The following is a 16,346-nucleotide window of genomic DNA, read 5'->3' as shown; positions in this document are numbered from 1 at the left end:
AGGGATGGGAAGTTCAGTAGATTCAGTAATATTTTAGAAATATATATGTTCTAAACATTTAGGTTTTTTTAATGGTATTTGTTAATACCATTAAATACCATCATTTTACAGCTGAGGTAACTGAGGCCCAGAGAATAATAATTATAATAATTGTGGCATTTAAGCACTTACTATGTGCCAGTCACTGTACAAAGTGTTGGGTTGGATACGAGTTAGAGAAGCAGCGTGGCTCAGCAGAAAGAGCATGGGCTTGGGAGTCAGAGGTCATGGGTTCAAATCCCAGCTCCACCATTTGTCAGCTGTGTGACCCTGGGCAAGCCACTTAACTTCTCTGTGCCTCAATTACCTTATCTGTAAAATAGGGATTAAGACTGTGAGGCCCCATGTGGGACAACCTGATCACCTTCTATCCCCCCAGTGCTTAGAACAGTGCTTCTCACATAGTAAGCACTAAACAAATACCATCAATATTATCATTATTATTATTATTATACAAGCAAATTGGGTTGGACACAGTGCCTATCCCACATGGTCTCACAGTCTCATTTCCCATTTTACAGATGAGGGAACCAAGGCACAGAGAAGTGAAGTGACTTGCCCAAGGTCACACAGCAGACAAGTCATGGAGCTGGGTTTAGAACATGTGACCTTCTGACTTCCAAGCCTGTGCTCTATCCACTATGTCATGCTGCCTCTCTAAAGTAAAGTGACTTTCCGAAGGTTACACAGCAGATAAGTGGAGGATTAGAACTCATGTCCTTTTGACTCCCAGGCCCATGCTCTACCTACTAGGCCACACAGTAATAGTAAATGCCAACAAGTGATGACATTTGCTAAGTGCTTACCATGTGCAAAGCAGTGTTCTAAGCTCTGAGGAGGTTACAAGATGATCAGGTTGTCCCACATGGGGCTCACAGTCTTCATCCCCATTTTACAGATGAGGGAACTGAGGCACAGAGAAGCTAAGTGACTTGCCCAAAGTCACACAGCTGACAGTTGGTGGAGCCGGGATGATTTCGTGATTTCAGAATTGTCTTCAAGGGTGACAGAAGTGTCAGGTGTGTAGGGGTGGGGCAGAAAAGCTACAGAGGCTCAACTTAGAGTCAGCGGGTTGAGCCTACCAGGTTCATAAAGCCTCCATGATTTGCTTGTATCCACCCCAGCACTTAGTACAGTGCCTGGCACATTGTAAGCACTTAACAAATATTATAATTATTGTTATTGTTATTGTTATTATTATCATTATTCAAACACTGTGTGCTGGACTGGGGGTGGGGAAGAACTCAGACAGTAGCCTGTGACAATAGCCAGATCATCTTTAGCAATTCTCTTCATCTCTCTATGCTGCACTTTCCTCATCTGTAAAATGGGGATGATATACCTGCTTGCTCTGCCTCTTAGATTGTGAGGCCCAAATCATAATCACTGTGGTATTTCGTTAAGTGCTTTCTACATGTCAGACCCAGTACTCAGCTCCAGAACAGGTAAAAGATGATCAACCAATCCATTATTTAATTATATTTATTGAGTGCTTGCTTTGTGTGTTTGTTATTAATAGTATTTATTAAGCACTTACTATCTGCCAGGGACTATACTAAGCACAGGGGTAGATACAAGCTAATGAGGTTGGACACAGTCCCTGCCCTACATGAGGCTCACAGTCTTAATCCCCATGCTACAGATGAGGGAATGGAGGCACAAAGAAATCAAGTGACTTGCCCAAGGTCACACAGCAGACATGAGGCAGTGCCAGGATTAGAACCCAGGTCCTTCTGACTCCCAGGCCTGTGCTCTATCCACTAGGCCGTGCTACTTACAGTGTGCAGAGCACTGTACTAAGCACTTGGAGGAGAACGATATAACAGTTGATAGACGTGTTCCCTGCCCACAATGAGCTTACAGTCTAGAGGGGTTGATAGACTTTAATATAAATAATTATGAAAAGGGGGCTGAAGTAGGGATAAAGAAAGGATGCAAATCCAAGTACAAAGGCAACACAGAAGGGAGTCGAAAAAGAGGAAATGAGGGCTTAGATAGGGAAGACTTCCTGAAGGAGATAATTATTATTATTATTATTATTATTACATTTGTTACAAGCTTAATATGTGTCAGGCACTATTCTATGCCCTGGGGTAGATACAACGAAATTAATTTGGACATAGTCCCTGTCCTACATAGGGTTCACAGACTTAATAGAATGGAAAACATGTATTTATTCCCAATTTTACACTTGAGGAAACTGAGGCCCAGAGAAGTCAAGTGTCTTGCCCAAGATCACCCAGCAGGCAGTCGGCAGAGTCAGGATAAGAATGCAGGTCCTCTGTCTCCCAGTCCCTTGCTCTTTCTACTGTCTCTTTCCAAACTGCTTCCTGAATGGAACAGGGACTGATCTGTTTCTTTTGCTTCTGATTAACAGTGTTTGGCACACAGAGAGGGCCTAATAGATACCGTAATTAACTGATTCAACTTCATCATGTCTTTTTCTCCTCTCAGTGTTTGAGCAGGTTTTAGGAGAGGTCCTAGATTGGACTTCCAGGGTTGGGAGAGGGTTGAGAGGGGACCAGTGATGGCCCCACAGTGATGTCCACTTTGGAACTTGGTAGAAAGTTTAGGTCCAGCCTAGGTCTGGGCGCTATGGCTGGGTGATCTGGCCCCAGAGTCAGGCTGCTTCCTGGGCGAAGTTGACATTACAGTCCCTGAAATGGGGGATTTGGCAGGGAGAAGAAGCATCCACTCAGGCAGACACATAGATGATTTCATGTTAAAACTGGACATATCTGCTTCATCTTTCCTGGAAGAGAGTGCATTGGTTTTTCTTCAAACCACGAGGGCTAAGTGCATGAAAAACACCTCGCTAAGGAAAACTCACTCTCTAGAATGCATCTTTTGCTCCCCTCCCCTCCATGTGCTGTGGGCCTTGGGCAAGTCAGTGAATGTCTTTACACCTCAGTTATCTCAACTGTAAAATGTGGGGTCAGTACCTGTTCTTGCTTCTAATTGGGACTGTGAGCCCCGTATGGGACAGGGACTGTACCTGACCAGATTATCCTGGCTCTACTGCAGTGCTTTCTGGGCGCATAAATGAACTCTTAAAAAATTCCATTACTATTATTCTTGTTATCATTCTTCTTCTTCTTCTTATTGTTTGGACATTGCAATCATATTATAATCAAGTAGTTTTACAGTGTTTGAAAATGTTCCCTGGTTCATTTTTTTTTAATTTATGGTATTTGTTAAGTGCTTACTATGTGCCAGGCACTGTTCTAAGCACTGGGGTTGATACAAGCTAATCAGGTTGGACACAATCTACATCCCACATGGGGCTCACTGTTTTAATTATTATTATTAATAATATTGGCATTTATTAAGCACTTACTATGTGCAAAGCACTGTTCTAAGCGCTGGAGAGGTTACAAGGTGATCAGTTTGTCCCACGGGGGGCTCACAGTTTTAATCCCCATTTTACAGATGAGGTAACTGAGGCACAGAGAAGTGAAGTGACTTGCCCAAAGTCACACAGCTGACAATTGGCGGAGCTGGGATATGAACCCATGACCTTTGACTCCAAAGCCCGTGCTCTTTCCACCAAGCCACGCTACATAATCATTATTATCATTATTTTAATCCCCATTTTACAGATGAGGTAACTGAGGCACAGAGAAGTAAAATGATTTGCCCAAGGTCACACACAGTAGACAAGTGACAGAGCCAAGATTAGAACCAAAGTCCTTCTGACTTCTATTCACTAGGCCACACTGCTTCTCTAACGGGGTGTTTTATTCAAAATCCTTGGTGAAAGCACATATTATGGCAGAACCGAACTCAGCTTGTTTGAGTGTTTTTGCCTTGTACACTTAATGTTCTCTTCATTTTTAAACAGTTCTCAGAAAATGGAATCTGTGCGGAGCAAGGGGAAAAGTATCGGCAACGAGGGGTTGAAGAAACCAAGTTTCTATGGAAACATACAAAACAGTGAGTCTGAAAATACCCCTAGTAAGACTGGTTGTCTGTGGATTGGCATGGATCATCCTACAGGGGCTTAACCTGTTTCAACAGCCATGTTCCATCGTTCTTCTAGGTTGACTACCTGTTGTCCCCACCCTGACCAGGCCCTAAGTTCACATTTTCCCAGTTAACTAAGAATGATCATGACAACCAAACCTTGTACCGGGAATCTGTGGGGAAGCAAAGTGTTTGCGAGTTCTAAACTAGCTACAGGATTGGGCCATGTAGCCTCAAAATGCTCCTTGGGCCTCCTATGAAAATCCTTGTGTTTCCAGTTGCTTTACCTGGAGAACTTATGATGGGGGAAAAGGGGATATATATTGGCCGCATCTTTTGCACTCATTATAGGAATCAGTGTAGACTCTTTTGTTTTCCCAACAAACCATCCAAATGGGAAGGCTGAGTCCCTCATCTTTTGACATACAGTCACCTGGTGGATTAAGCTTTCCCTTCATATGCTCCTCTTGGAAGCCTCTGACAGCTCAGTGAATGAGAAGTGGGGCCCATTGTGATGCCAACTTTGGACCAGTGACTCAGTTTGTTTCTTTCATTTCTTCAGTACACCTGTCCACCCCCACATCCTTACTTCCTCTCCCTTCTCTACTCCATGCTTCACACAAAGGCAGCTCAAAAATGTTTTAATTCATTGACAAAACAGTAAAGGAATCATTTTTATAAATGTGGTGATTGCAGCTGGAGTTACAGTCTAGATTCCTTCACTGAGGACAGGAGGGGATAAAGGGGGGATTTAGGAGGAGAATCTGAAATGGGACCCTGTTTTAGACCATCAAGCCCAGCTGGAGAGATGTAGGCTTGGAATGTAAGAATGGTAACAAGTCTCCATCAGTCCAGCCCAGCATCACTGCAGTAGACAGACTGCAGAAATTGAGGGAGAGAGCAAAGTTTTCTTGGAAACAGTGATGGAAGGGGGCAAAACAGCAGTTAAGCTGGTCCTCAGCACCAGAGTGGAAATCTAGGATCAAGGCGAGTGTGTGTCTGTCTCCCTCTCAAGACTGTAAGTCTGTTATTCATTCAATTGTGTTTATTGAGCACTTACTGTGTGCAGAGCACTGTACTAAGTGCTTGCGTAGTACAAATCAGCGGGGACCATGTCTGCTAATTCTGTTGTACTCTCCCAACCTCTTACTATAGTGCTCTGCACAAAGTAAGCACTCAGTGAATACTATTGATTGATTGATTGCTCACTCTGTCCAATCCTACTCAATAAATACTACTGATTGATTAATTGCTCACTCTGTCCAATCCTACCCTGCCCCGGCTGCCTCTCTTATGGCAGTTTGAACACACTGTCCTTCTTCACCCACTTGGCAGGACAGAATGGGGTTAACTAGGAGTGTAGTGGTGGACAGGGAGGTCAATGCAGCCTCTGGGGACTCTCTTAGGTTTCTCCATTGTGTCTCCACCATCGGAGAATAAGTTGATTTAAGTTTATGTAGTATTAGTAATAATAGTAGTAGCAGAGTACTACTGAGTGCAAAATACTGAACAACTCTAGCACTTTGAAATTATTTCACACCTTCCTTAGCACTCATTTATATTTCTGCTTTAAAGATTTATTTTTGAACTCTCTAGTTGTATTTTGTTTCTCTCCCATTAAAGCATAGGAACATGCCACCTCGTTATACTTCACAAGTGCCTAGTAGAGTGCACCACCCAACTTGGGACTCAGTAAATGCTGCTGCTGCTACTACTCTTACTAGCGGAAAGAGCACAGGCTTGGAAGTCAGAGGTCATGGGTTCTAATCCTGACTCCACCGCTTGTCGGCTGTGTGACTTTGGGCAAGTCACTTAACTTCTCTGTGCTTAAGTTACCTCATCTGTCATAAGGGATATTAACATTGTGAGCCCCATGTGGGACAACCTGATCGCCTTGTATCTACCCCAGTGCTTAGAACAGTGTTTGGCACATAGTAAGCGTTTAACAAATACCATAATTATTAGCATGTTGTTGGGTAAGGACTGTCTCTATATGTTGCCAACTTGTACTTCCCAAGTGCTTAGTACAGTGCTCTGCACACAGTAAGCGCTCAATAAATTCATTCATTCATTCAATCGTATTTATTGAGCGCTTACTGTGTGCAGAGCACTGTACTAAGTGCTTGGGAAGTACAAGTTGGCAACATAGAGAGAAGGTCCCTACCCAACAGTGGGCTCACAGTACGATTGAATGAATGAATGAATTACTACCACCACTACTACAGAAGCAAAAGACACATCTCTGCCCAATAGGAGCTTGCAAACTAAGTAGAGAGACAAATATAAAAATGTTTACAAGTAGTAGAATCAGGAATCAGGATGTAACCAAAATTGGCCAATAGGGACTTTGTAGTAGGTATAGACTACTTAATTAATTAATGATGGCATTTATTAAGCGCTTACTATGTGCAAAGCACTGTTCTAAGCACTGGGGAGGTTACAAGGTGATCAGGTTGTCCCACATGGGGCTCACAGTCTTAATCCCCATTTTCCAGATGAGGTAACTGAGGCCCAGAGAAGTTAAGTGACTTGCCCAAGGTCACACAGCTTGGCGGAGCCGGGATTTGAACCCATGACCTTTGACTCCAAAGCCCGTGCTCTTTCCACTGAGCCACGCTGCTTCTCTACTTCCTGGAAACAGAAATCCCTTGGCTCTAAATTGATCCCAGTAGAGGAAAGAGACAGAGTTTATGTTTCGTGTGTTCCTAGGTAAGCATGGAGACTGCATGCCTGATGCTGAAAATGTTTCCTTGGTGAAGCTCATTTCCTGCTGGAGGGACCAGTCTGTGCAGGTAGGATACCATTCACCTTCGTGGGAGTCATGACCACCAGCTAAGGCCTTAGATTCCCTTCCCGGAAAATGGTTATGATCTATTGGAAAAAGACCCAAATCCTAATCTCAATTCTACCACTGGTTTGCCATGTAGCCGTGATCAAGTCATTCAATCTCTCTGTGCCTCAGTTTCTTCATCTGTAATGTGTGAAGACAATATCTGCTCTCCCTACTAACGGATCTGAGAGCCCAGTATGGGTCTTGGGACCGTGTCTGATCTGATTACTGAAAATAACCCTTCATCATTTCATTCATTCATTTGTTCATTTATTCATTTGTTTGCACATTTTTTCATTCATTAATTCACTGATCCAGTAGTACTTGTTGAGTACAGAACAGTAAACTAAGCCCTGGGGAAGAGTATGTTGGAGCTGAATTAGGGTTGCTGGCCAATCCAAATCTCCCAATCTAAGAATAAGGGAGTCAGGGGGAGCAGGGAGAGGCAGCAGACACACAAAGGAAGATTGAAATGATGAAAATAACATCATTATATAAAAAATGAAAGGCAACAATTAAAACAACACAGAAAACATCAGGTGATAGGAGACCCTCAGACTAGAGCTGGTGGACGAGGAGGTGGAGAGGAAACAGAGCATAAGACTTGACTAACATGCTTCCATGTTACTTGAAATGCTTTCAGTTAAACAGAGGCCTAATGGTGGCTCAGAGGTTGGAGCAGTGGTAATTTCTGGAAAGGAGGAAGAGTCTAATAATACTAACAATACTAATAATGATAGTTAGCACTCACTATGTGCTAAGCACTATGCTTAAGTGCTGGGATTGATGCAAGGCAGTAAGGCTGGACACAGTCCCTGTCTCACAGTCTATAAAGGAAGAGACAATGGATATCTTATCCCCATTTCTTTTATGAGGAAGTGGAGGTCGAGAGAGTCAAGGTCCAAAAGTGAACACTTCCCTCCTGCTACCAATCTAAGGGTCCATCAGGTATTACACTTTTTGCTAGTTGTTGTTATGAATTTATTTTTGGAAAACCTCTCCCCTAAGCAAGGCTGCTTTCTGTAAACAATTCATTATGAAAGATTATAGATTTCTTGCACAAGACAGAGTAGTGTAGTATTTTGCTATATTGTCTCCTAGGATGAAAGTTTGTCTATTTGATTGTTTCATAATGTTTCTTTAATAGGAATCCCTCCCGTAGCAGTCCTCCACAATCATATCTCCCCACCCCGCCACAACCTCCAGGGTTGATATAGTTAAGATCCTTGTAATGGGCATTGTAAAACTGCAAATGAAATTTTTTTAAGTCAGCAAATCCATGTACCATTGAATTGCAACTTGTTCTTCCCAGATGCGGGAAGAAATGTGAACTTTCTCCAAAAAGGAATACTGCCCTCTTGTTTTCAATCAATCAATCAATCAATCAATCGTATTTATTGAGTGCTTACTATGTGCAGAGCACTGTACTAAGCGCTTGGGAAGTACAAATTGGCAACACATAGAGACAGTCCCTACCCAACAGTGGGCTCACAGTCTAAAAGGGGGAGACGGAGAACAGAACCAAACATACCAACAAAATAAAAATAAATAGGATAGAAATGTACAAGTAAAATAAATAAATAAATAAATAAATAGAGTAATAAATATGTACAACCATATATACATATATACAGGTGCTGTGGGGAAGGGAAGGAGGTAAGATGGGGGGATGGAGAGGGGGATGAGGGGGAGAGGAAGGAAGGGGCTCGGTCTGGGAAGGCCTCCTGGAGGAGGTGAGCTCTCAGCAGGGCCTTGAAGGGAGGAAGTTGAGTTCTGTACTGTTTTCCTCCATGGGACAAGCCTATTGAATCCCTTTCAAGATCATCTGGGTTAAAGGTTATTTTTCTGCCTTCCCCAAACTTGGAGTGTGCCTGGAATAATGTCCGAGAGCCTGGTTTTGGGGGTTGTCTGTGAAATTCAAACTTCCAGTGATAAAGCAGCTGGAATGCCAGCAGCCACCTGGAATGTAGGGATGACGGAATGGGGCCAGAGGAGCCCTGGATTTACAGAGATGTGTGCCCCCACCCGCCTTGGCAACAGTGAAGAAGTTGGGTCCATTTGGCTAATACCATCATGTCTGGAGTCTGAAATCTACTGCTGCCTTTATGTAGTATGCGGACAGTGCTCTGAACACAGTCAGTGCATTTGTGAAGTATGTGGACAGATGGTATTGCCTGTCACGCTATCTGTGCTGATAGGGTACCCTTAGAAGAATCACTTATCCATATGGGAAGGTACATTCCCGACCAACCACTGGGAGCTATTTCGGGCTGCCTGGTCTGGGGTCACTTCCTCAGTTCCCCGTGCTCCCACCTCTGCCACTGCCAGGCCCTTGCTCATTCCCTCTCCTCTCCTTAAAGTCCCCCTTACAAATCTGTTAGGTCTCTGCCCTCCTCAGATTCATAGCATTCTTGAAATCCCACTTCCTCCAGGAGACATTCATTGTGGGCAGGAAACATGTCTGCTAATTCTGCTATATTGTACTCTCCCAAGCACACATTGAGTTAAGCTCTCAATAAATACCACTGATTGATTAATTGATTTCAATATCTGGTCTTCAAGTCAAAGCATCCCAACTAGTGTTTGTGCACTCACAGGGCACAGTTGTGGGGATACAATCTGAGGAGAAGAAATCAATCAATCAATCGTATTTATTGAGCACTTACTATGTGCAGAGCACTGTACTAAGTGCTTGGGAAGTACAAATTGGCAACACATAGAGACAGTCCCTACCCAACAGTGGGCTCACAGTCTAAAAGGGGGAGACAGAGAACAGAACCAAACATACCAACAAAATAAAATAAATAGGATAGAAATGTACAAGTAAAATAAATAAATAAATAAATAGAGAATAAATATGTACAACCATATATACATATATACAGGTGCTGTGGGGAAGGGAAGGAGGTAAGATGGGGGGATGGAGAGGGGGACGAGGGGGAGAGGAGGGAAGGGGCTCAGTCTGGGAAGGCCTCCTGGAGGAGGTGAGCTCTCAGCAGGGCCTTGAAGGGAGGAAGAGAGCTAGCTTGGCGGAGGGGCAGAGGGAGGGCATTCCAGGCCCGGGGGATGACGTGGGCCGGGGGTCGACGGCGGGACAGGCGAGAACGAGGTACAGTGAGGAGATTAGCGGTGGAGGAGCGGAGGTTGCGGGCTGGGCAGTAGAAGGAGAGAAGGGAGGTGAGGTAGGAGGGGGCGAGGTGATGGAGAGCCTTGAAGCCCAGGGTGAGGAGTTTCTGCCTGATGCGCAGATTGATTGGTAATGCGCAGATTGATTGGTAGAAGAAAGTGACCCTACTATTTAAGCACTTATCCACATTTCCATTCTTTTCCTCCATATCTGTAAATATTTTTGCACCTGTGTTCCCAAGAAGATTGCAAGGTCACTGAGGGTGGGAATGACATTTTTACCCCATTGAACTCTACCAAGCACTTAGCACAGCACTCTGCACACTATAGTCACTCAATAAATGTCCTTGGTTGATTGTTCGATCAACAGTATGACGTAGATGAAAGCTTGTCTTAAGGTTGGAATTTTCACCCAGCTATATCTTTGGCAAATATGGCCTCTTTAATGCAGGCTGAAGAGTACCAGAGAGCAAGGAAGGAGAGACTAATAGATGAAATCCAGGCCCACGAGTAGAAAGACCCAAAGTCAGGGTCTTAGCCCACCTACCCACTGCAGCAGGGAGCAAGTCTGTGGAGCATAGATATCAAACAAGCAAACAAAACAAAAAACCCTTCAATCTACATTCCCCAAGTAGCAGCCCACTGCTACATTCAGCTGATAATAATAATGATGGGATTAGTTAAGTGCTTAATTGGTACCAAGAACTATACTAAGCACTGGGGTAGATACAAGATAATCAGCTGATCTTCTACAACCCAATTTGCACTCTCTAGTCCTCTCCCACAAAACTATGGTCTATACCTCAATCTCATCTATCGCTCTGCCATTCCTTTAACCCACATCCTCTTTTGGTCTTGGAACTCCCTCCTCTATTATATCCAACAGCCCATCACTCTCTGTACAATCACAACCCTCCTAAAATCACATCTCCTAGAGGCCTTCCCTGACTAAGTTCTCATTTCCCCACCTGCCCTCCCCTCACCTTTGACTATGTACTTGACTGTGTGCTTCTTAACACTCTGATACTCACTCTAGCCCCACAGCTCCAATGAACGTGTCCTTGTCCCCTACTGTAATTTATTTTATGGTCTGTCTCCCCCTGTAGCCTGTAATTTGTAGTTAGTGATCACATCTACCTTCTCCATTATTGTACTTTTCAAGTGCTTAATACAGTGCTCTGCACAGAGGCAGTGCTCAATAAATACCATTGCTTATTTGATTGATATAGCTAGTAGTAATTGTGGTTTTTGTTAAGTGCTTTCTCTGTTCCTATCCATACACTGCAAATGGGTGGCATGCACTTGCTGACTCTACTACCTTCACTGCCTCTTCTCCACCTCCCTTCTTGACCCTTTGTGATCTGATTTCTGCCCCTTTCTCTCCCCTGAAATGGTTCTATCTCTCAGATCACCAGTGAGGCTATTCTTGCATATCTCACAGACGTTATTCTGTCACTACCCTATCCTAAACCTCCTCAGCCCCTCAACTGTCTTCAATACCACTCCTTTCCCCTGAAAACACTAATGAATGTCATTTTTCTGAGCACTCTCTTCCGGTTCTCTTTCTGGTTCTCTCTGGAATATCCTTCACTGTCTCTTACATCATCTCATCTTATTCTTCCCATCCCCAAAATAGAGGTATTGCTCAGGCTACTGATTTGAATCCCTTTTTATTCTTCATTAACACACGCTGCCGTGTGGATCTCTTGCATTCCCTCAGCTTCATTACTTCCTCAATATGTCTCCCAAGTTTACCTTCCTAATTCTGACCGTAGTCATTCTAGGCAAGCTCACATTTCCTCCTGCCTCCTGGACATCTCTCTAATGATATTCCCCCAGGGCCTCAAATTCAGTATGTCCCAAACTGAACTTTTCATCTACCCTCCTAAAATCCTCTTCTCCTCTTAAATACTCTATTCCAGTTGACAGCCCCACTATACTCTGTTTCTAGCCTGTAACATTGGCATTATCCTCGATTCCTCAATTGACTAATTGACCAACTCCTCCCTCTCTTTCAACTCCCATATTGTTTGCTGCCAAATCCTGTCAGTTATTCCTCCTCAACGCTCCAGGATCCACCCCTTGCTCTCCGTCAAAATGGCCACCACACTAGTCTGGGCACCCATTGTATCCGAGCTTGATATTTGCATTGGCCTATTCCCTAATCTCATTGCCTCCATGCATTCATTCATCCATTCATATTTATTGAGCGCTTACTGTGTGCAAATCATTGTACTAAGACTTGCACTGGAGCATTTGCTCCAGTCCCTCCCACCTCCAGTTTATAACTCACTGTTTCCAGGATCATTTTTCTAAAATGTCATTTTGCATCTACCTCTCTACTCAAAAAACTCCAGTGGTTGCCCATTCGTCTCTGTGTCAAGGAGAAACTCCTAACCATTGGCTTTAATGCACTCAACCGGCTATCTCCCTCCTTCTTATCCAGTCTTTTCTCCTCTTAAACTACAGATTGTACTCTTTATTTCTCTCAATCCAGCTTCCTCCTGTGCCTTTTTCTCATCTCTCTCTGGCTGCTGACCGCTTGTTCATATCCCCTCTTCTGCCCAGAACTCCCTTCTCCTTCATTTCCAGACCACTGCTTTCTGCATCTTCAAAGTCCTTCTGAAATCCTGCTTCCTCCAGAAGGCCTTCCCTGATTATTAGTTTTCCCTCCTTATATCCTCCCTATTTCCACTTCATTCCTTCCTCTCCATCTGAATATTGAAGTCCTCATTATCCCTAGTAGTTCTGATGTGCCTTATATATTCTATTACTTCCTCCTACTTACAATTGTTTTAGGTGTCTGTTCCCCCCAGCTAGATTGTAGAGTTCTCGAGGGCAGGGATTACATCAATTAATAATAACAATAATAATAATGATAATAATAATGGCATTTATTAAGCACTTACTATGTGCAAAGCACTGTTCTAAGTGCTGGGGAGGTTACAAGGTGATCAGGTTGTCCCACGAGGGGCTCACAGTCTTCATCCCCATTTTACAGATGAGGTAACTGAGGCCCATAGTGGCTTGCCCAAAGTCACACAGCTGACAATTGGCAAAGCCAGGATTTGAACCCATAACCTCTGACTTCAAAGCCATGCTCTTTCCACTGAGCCACACTATTGCACTCTCCTAAGTGCTTTATCTCATGTAGCTTGGCCCTTCACCTCTGGCCTGGACTCCCTCCCCCTTCACAACCTTCAGACGATAACTCCCCTCACCTTCAAAGCCTTACTAAAACCACATCACCTCTAAGAGGTCTTTCCCAACTAAACTCTCATTTCCTCTTCTCCCACTTTCTTCAACGGAATTCTTGCATTTGGATTTGTACCCTACTCTTAGCTCCACCGCACTTGTGTACGTATCTGTAATTTATGTGTTTATATTAATGTCTCTCTCCCCCTCCAGATTGTAAGCTCCTTGTGGGTAGGGAACTTGTCTTCCAACTCAGTTATATTGTACTCTCCCGAGCTCTTGGTGCATTGCTCCGCCCAGAGTAAGCGCTAAATAAATAGATCGATTGATTGGATAATACCCTGTTCTGCATGAAGTAGTAATTCACTAAATGTGATTAATGAAATGACTGGTTGATTAGGAAGTCTTTGCTTCCATGGCAGGTAATGGAGGCAATGCAAGCCGTTCTCCTGGCTGAAGTTCAGAGAAGTCTGATGACCTTGAGGGAAGCCTCGCTCAGCAGTCAGCCTAGGTCCTCAGGAGAGGACGGAGAGGAGGAACAGAGCCGGCCAAAGGAGAGGCAGATGGAGCAGCTACTTGAGCTACCATCCGTAAAAAATCCTCCTTTGCAAAGTAAGTTCAAAGTACTTCACTCAGTCATATTTATTGAGTGCTTACTGTGTGCAGAGCACTGTACTAAGTGCTTACTTGGGCTAATACCCCTCTCCAAACTTTTTCTGGTCTTAAGGTCATGAGGAGGATATAAGATCAAAATGTATCTGTGCTAAGGATGGTGTTCTGTAGACAGAAAGTGCTCAGTAAATGCAATTACAACTACTACTTTTGTTTTGGGAAGAATTTGGCCACCTGCCCAGTTTCTGGCCCTTGCAGCTATATAGTTGCTCTTACGATTGTCAGGACTTTGAAGGATTTCCAAATTCTATAGTTGCCGTTTAGCACGGCGCAGTTTGCGGAGTGTATTATTTGGGAAATCATTTTGATCTCCCACCCCCAAAAATCCAGTCAATCAGGCAATCAAAGTCCTTTCTTGAGCTCCTACTGAGTGAGGGAGTTTAACAGGACTAAGACATGTTTTCTGTTCTAAGGAGCTTATATTATTATATCATACTCTCCCAAGCACTTAATACAGTGCTCTGCACACAGAAAGAACTTAATAAATACAATTGCCTGACTGACTGATGGCCAATGTGATGAGGGAGACAGGTTGTTTTTTTTCTATAGAGTATGGAAGCAGGAGGGAGAACAAGGATGAAGCTGGAAACAGGATGAAAGGGTGAAATTAATGACTAAATGTACAGATAGCTAGCTAAATAAAATATGAACAAATACAAATGGACATGCATACACAGGGAATGAGTGTGGGTAGTAGTAAAATCCCTTATTTGAAAAGTGAAACCTGGTTTGAGGCAACACTGTGTGATAGAAAATGAGTTAGAATTATTTTGAGTTGAACAGATTTGAATATTGATCCTTTTCCTCAGTAAGCTTCCATGAGTACTTAAATTAATAGCTTACATTTATAACTTAATAAAGTGGGATGTTTCACTTTTAGCCACAGGAATCAAACTCTGGGAAATTAAACCAATTTTATAGTCACATCATTTCATTTTACAACAAACTCCGTCATTGTAACTTTATAGTGGTGCTAATGTTTATGGTGGGAAGAGATGGAATCAGAATTTATGTTATGAAGTGATATCCATTTTTTAGCCCATTAGCCAAGGCTTAAAAATGAAGTGTTCTAAATTTTACTTTCAATCTCCATAGTTCTCCAAAGGAAGTTAATTTATAATCTCATTTAGTGTGGGTGTCTGTCATGAAAATTTGCTACCAGCTTCTTGTTCCAGAAGGCTAAAAATGATCACTGATACTTGTTTCAGGCCTTAAAGAACAGTAGTTTCTTCCATACATGAGACACTGAAGGATGGGATAATATTAAAAATGCTAAACCTTTGAACAAGTGCCAATCATGAAAGTATATTTTGTGTCCTGTCATGATTTTATCACCGGGTTGAACAAGGGAAGAGTCTGGCAATAAAATATTGGTAATCATCGGGGAAATGAAAATGATTGCTGGAAGATTGTTTCAGAGTGTATGGGGTGTTATCAAGTCTAATAATAATAATAATAATAACAATAATAATAATATTTCAATGTGCCAAGCACTGTACTAAGTGATAGGGTAGATATAAGATCATCATATCAGACGCATGGAGTGCCTGATCGAACTCACAGTCTAAGGAGGGAAAACAGCTATTGAATCCCTATTTAACAAATGAGGAAACTGAGGTACAGACAGAACTTAAGTGACTCTCTCAGGGTCACAAAGCACACCAGTGGCTGATCCAAAATTAAATCCCAGGTCTCTTGACTCCCAGGCCTGGGAAAACTAAGTTAGGTTAAATAATAATAATAATAAAAATAATAATGATGGCATTTATTAAGTGCTTACTATGTGCAAAGCACTGTTCTAAGCTCTGGGGAGGTTACAAGGTGATCAGGTTGTCCCACCGGGGGCTCACAGTCTTAATCCCCATTTTACAGATGAGGTAACTGAGGCTCAGAGAAGTGAAGTGACTTGCCCAAGGTCACACAGCAGACATGTGGTGGAGTCGGGATTCAAACCCATGACCTCTGACTCCAAAGCCCGGGCTCTTTCCACTGAGCCACGTTGCAGAAGATCACGGAGGAGAACCCGGAATCTGGATCGAACCTCAGATTGGAGCAGACCTGTGATCCGAGTTCCAGTTCCTCCTCAGGGGTCTCCTGCAAGTCATTTAAACTGTCCCTGACTCAGTTTTCCCATCTGTAAAATGGGCTAACTTGGCTATCCACCAGACAAGCACTTAGTACAGTGCTCTGCACTGTAAGCACTCAATAAATACAATTGAATGAATGAATAAGTGACCTCACTCATTTTGCTTTAGTTTTCCCTGCTCTGGCTATGTGTGTAGGATGTGAGCAGAGTTGAGGAACTTTCCTTAAACCATGTCACTGGGCAGCACTTCTTAGAAAAGCAGTATTGCCTAATGGATAGAGCCTGGATCTAGGAGTCGGAATGCTTGGGTTCTATTCCCATCTCCGCCACTTGTCTGCTGTGTGACCTTGGGCAAGTCACTTAATTTATTTATTTATATTTAATGTCTGCCTCCCCCTCTAGACTGCTCACTGTGAGCCGGGAATGTGTCAATTT

General features: G+C 43.2%; 1 protein-coding gene across 1 annotated transcript in view; it reads left to right on the top strand.

Moving 5' to 3' along the window:
* Positions 1-16,346, top strand: part of WDR72 (WD repeat domain 72) — a 203,930-nt gene that overhangs the window by 118,570 nt on the left and 69,014 nt on the right. The window contains exons 15-17 of the mRNA XM_038750044.1: positions 3,881-3,972; positions 6,712-6,794; positions 13,576-13,765. Of these exons, the coding sequence (XP_038605972.1) occupies positions 3,881-3,972; positions 6,712-6,794; positions 13,576-13,765 (365 nt within the window). The remainder of the gene's footprint in view (positions 1-3,880; positions 3,973-6,711; positions 6,795-13,575; positions 13,766-16,346) is intronic.

This window comes from Tachyglossus aculeatus, chromosome 8 (assembly GCF_015852505.1).
Source record: "Tachyglossus aculeatus isolate mTacAcu1 chromosome 8, mTacAcu1.pri, whole genome shotgun sequence".
NCBI classification, from domain to species: domain Eukaryota; kingdom Metazoa; phylum Chordata; class Mammalia; order Monotremata; family Tachyglossidae; genus Tachyglossus; species Tachyglossus aculeatus.
The sequence above is the reverse complement of the archived record's forward strand: the minus strand, read 5'-3'. Positions and strand labels throughout refer to the sequence as shown.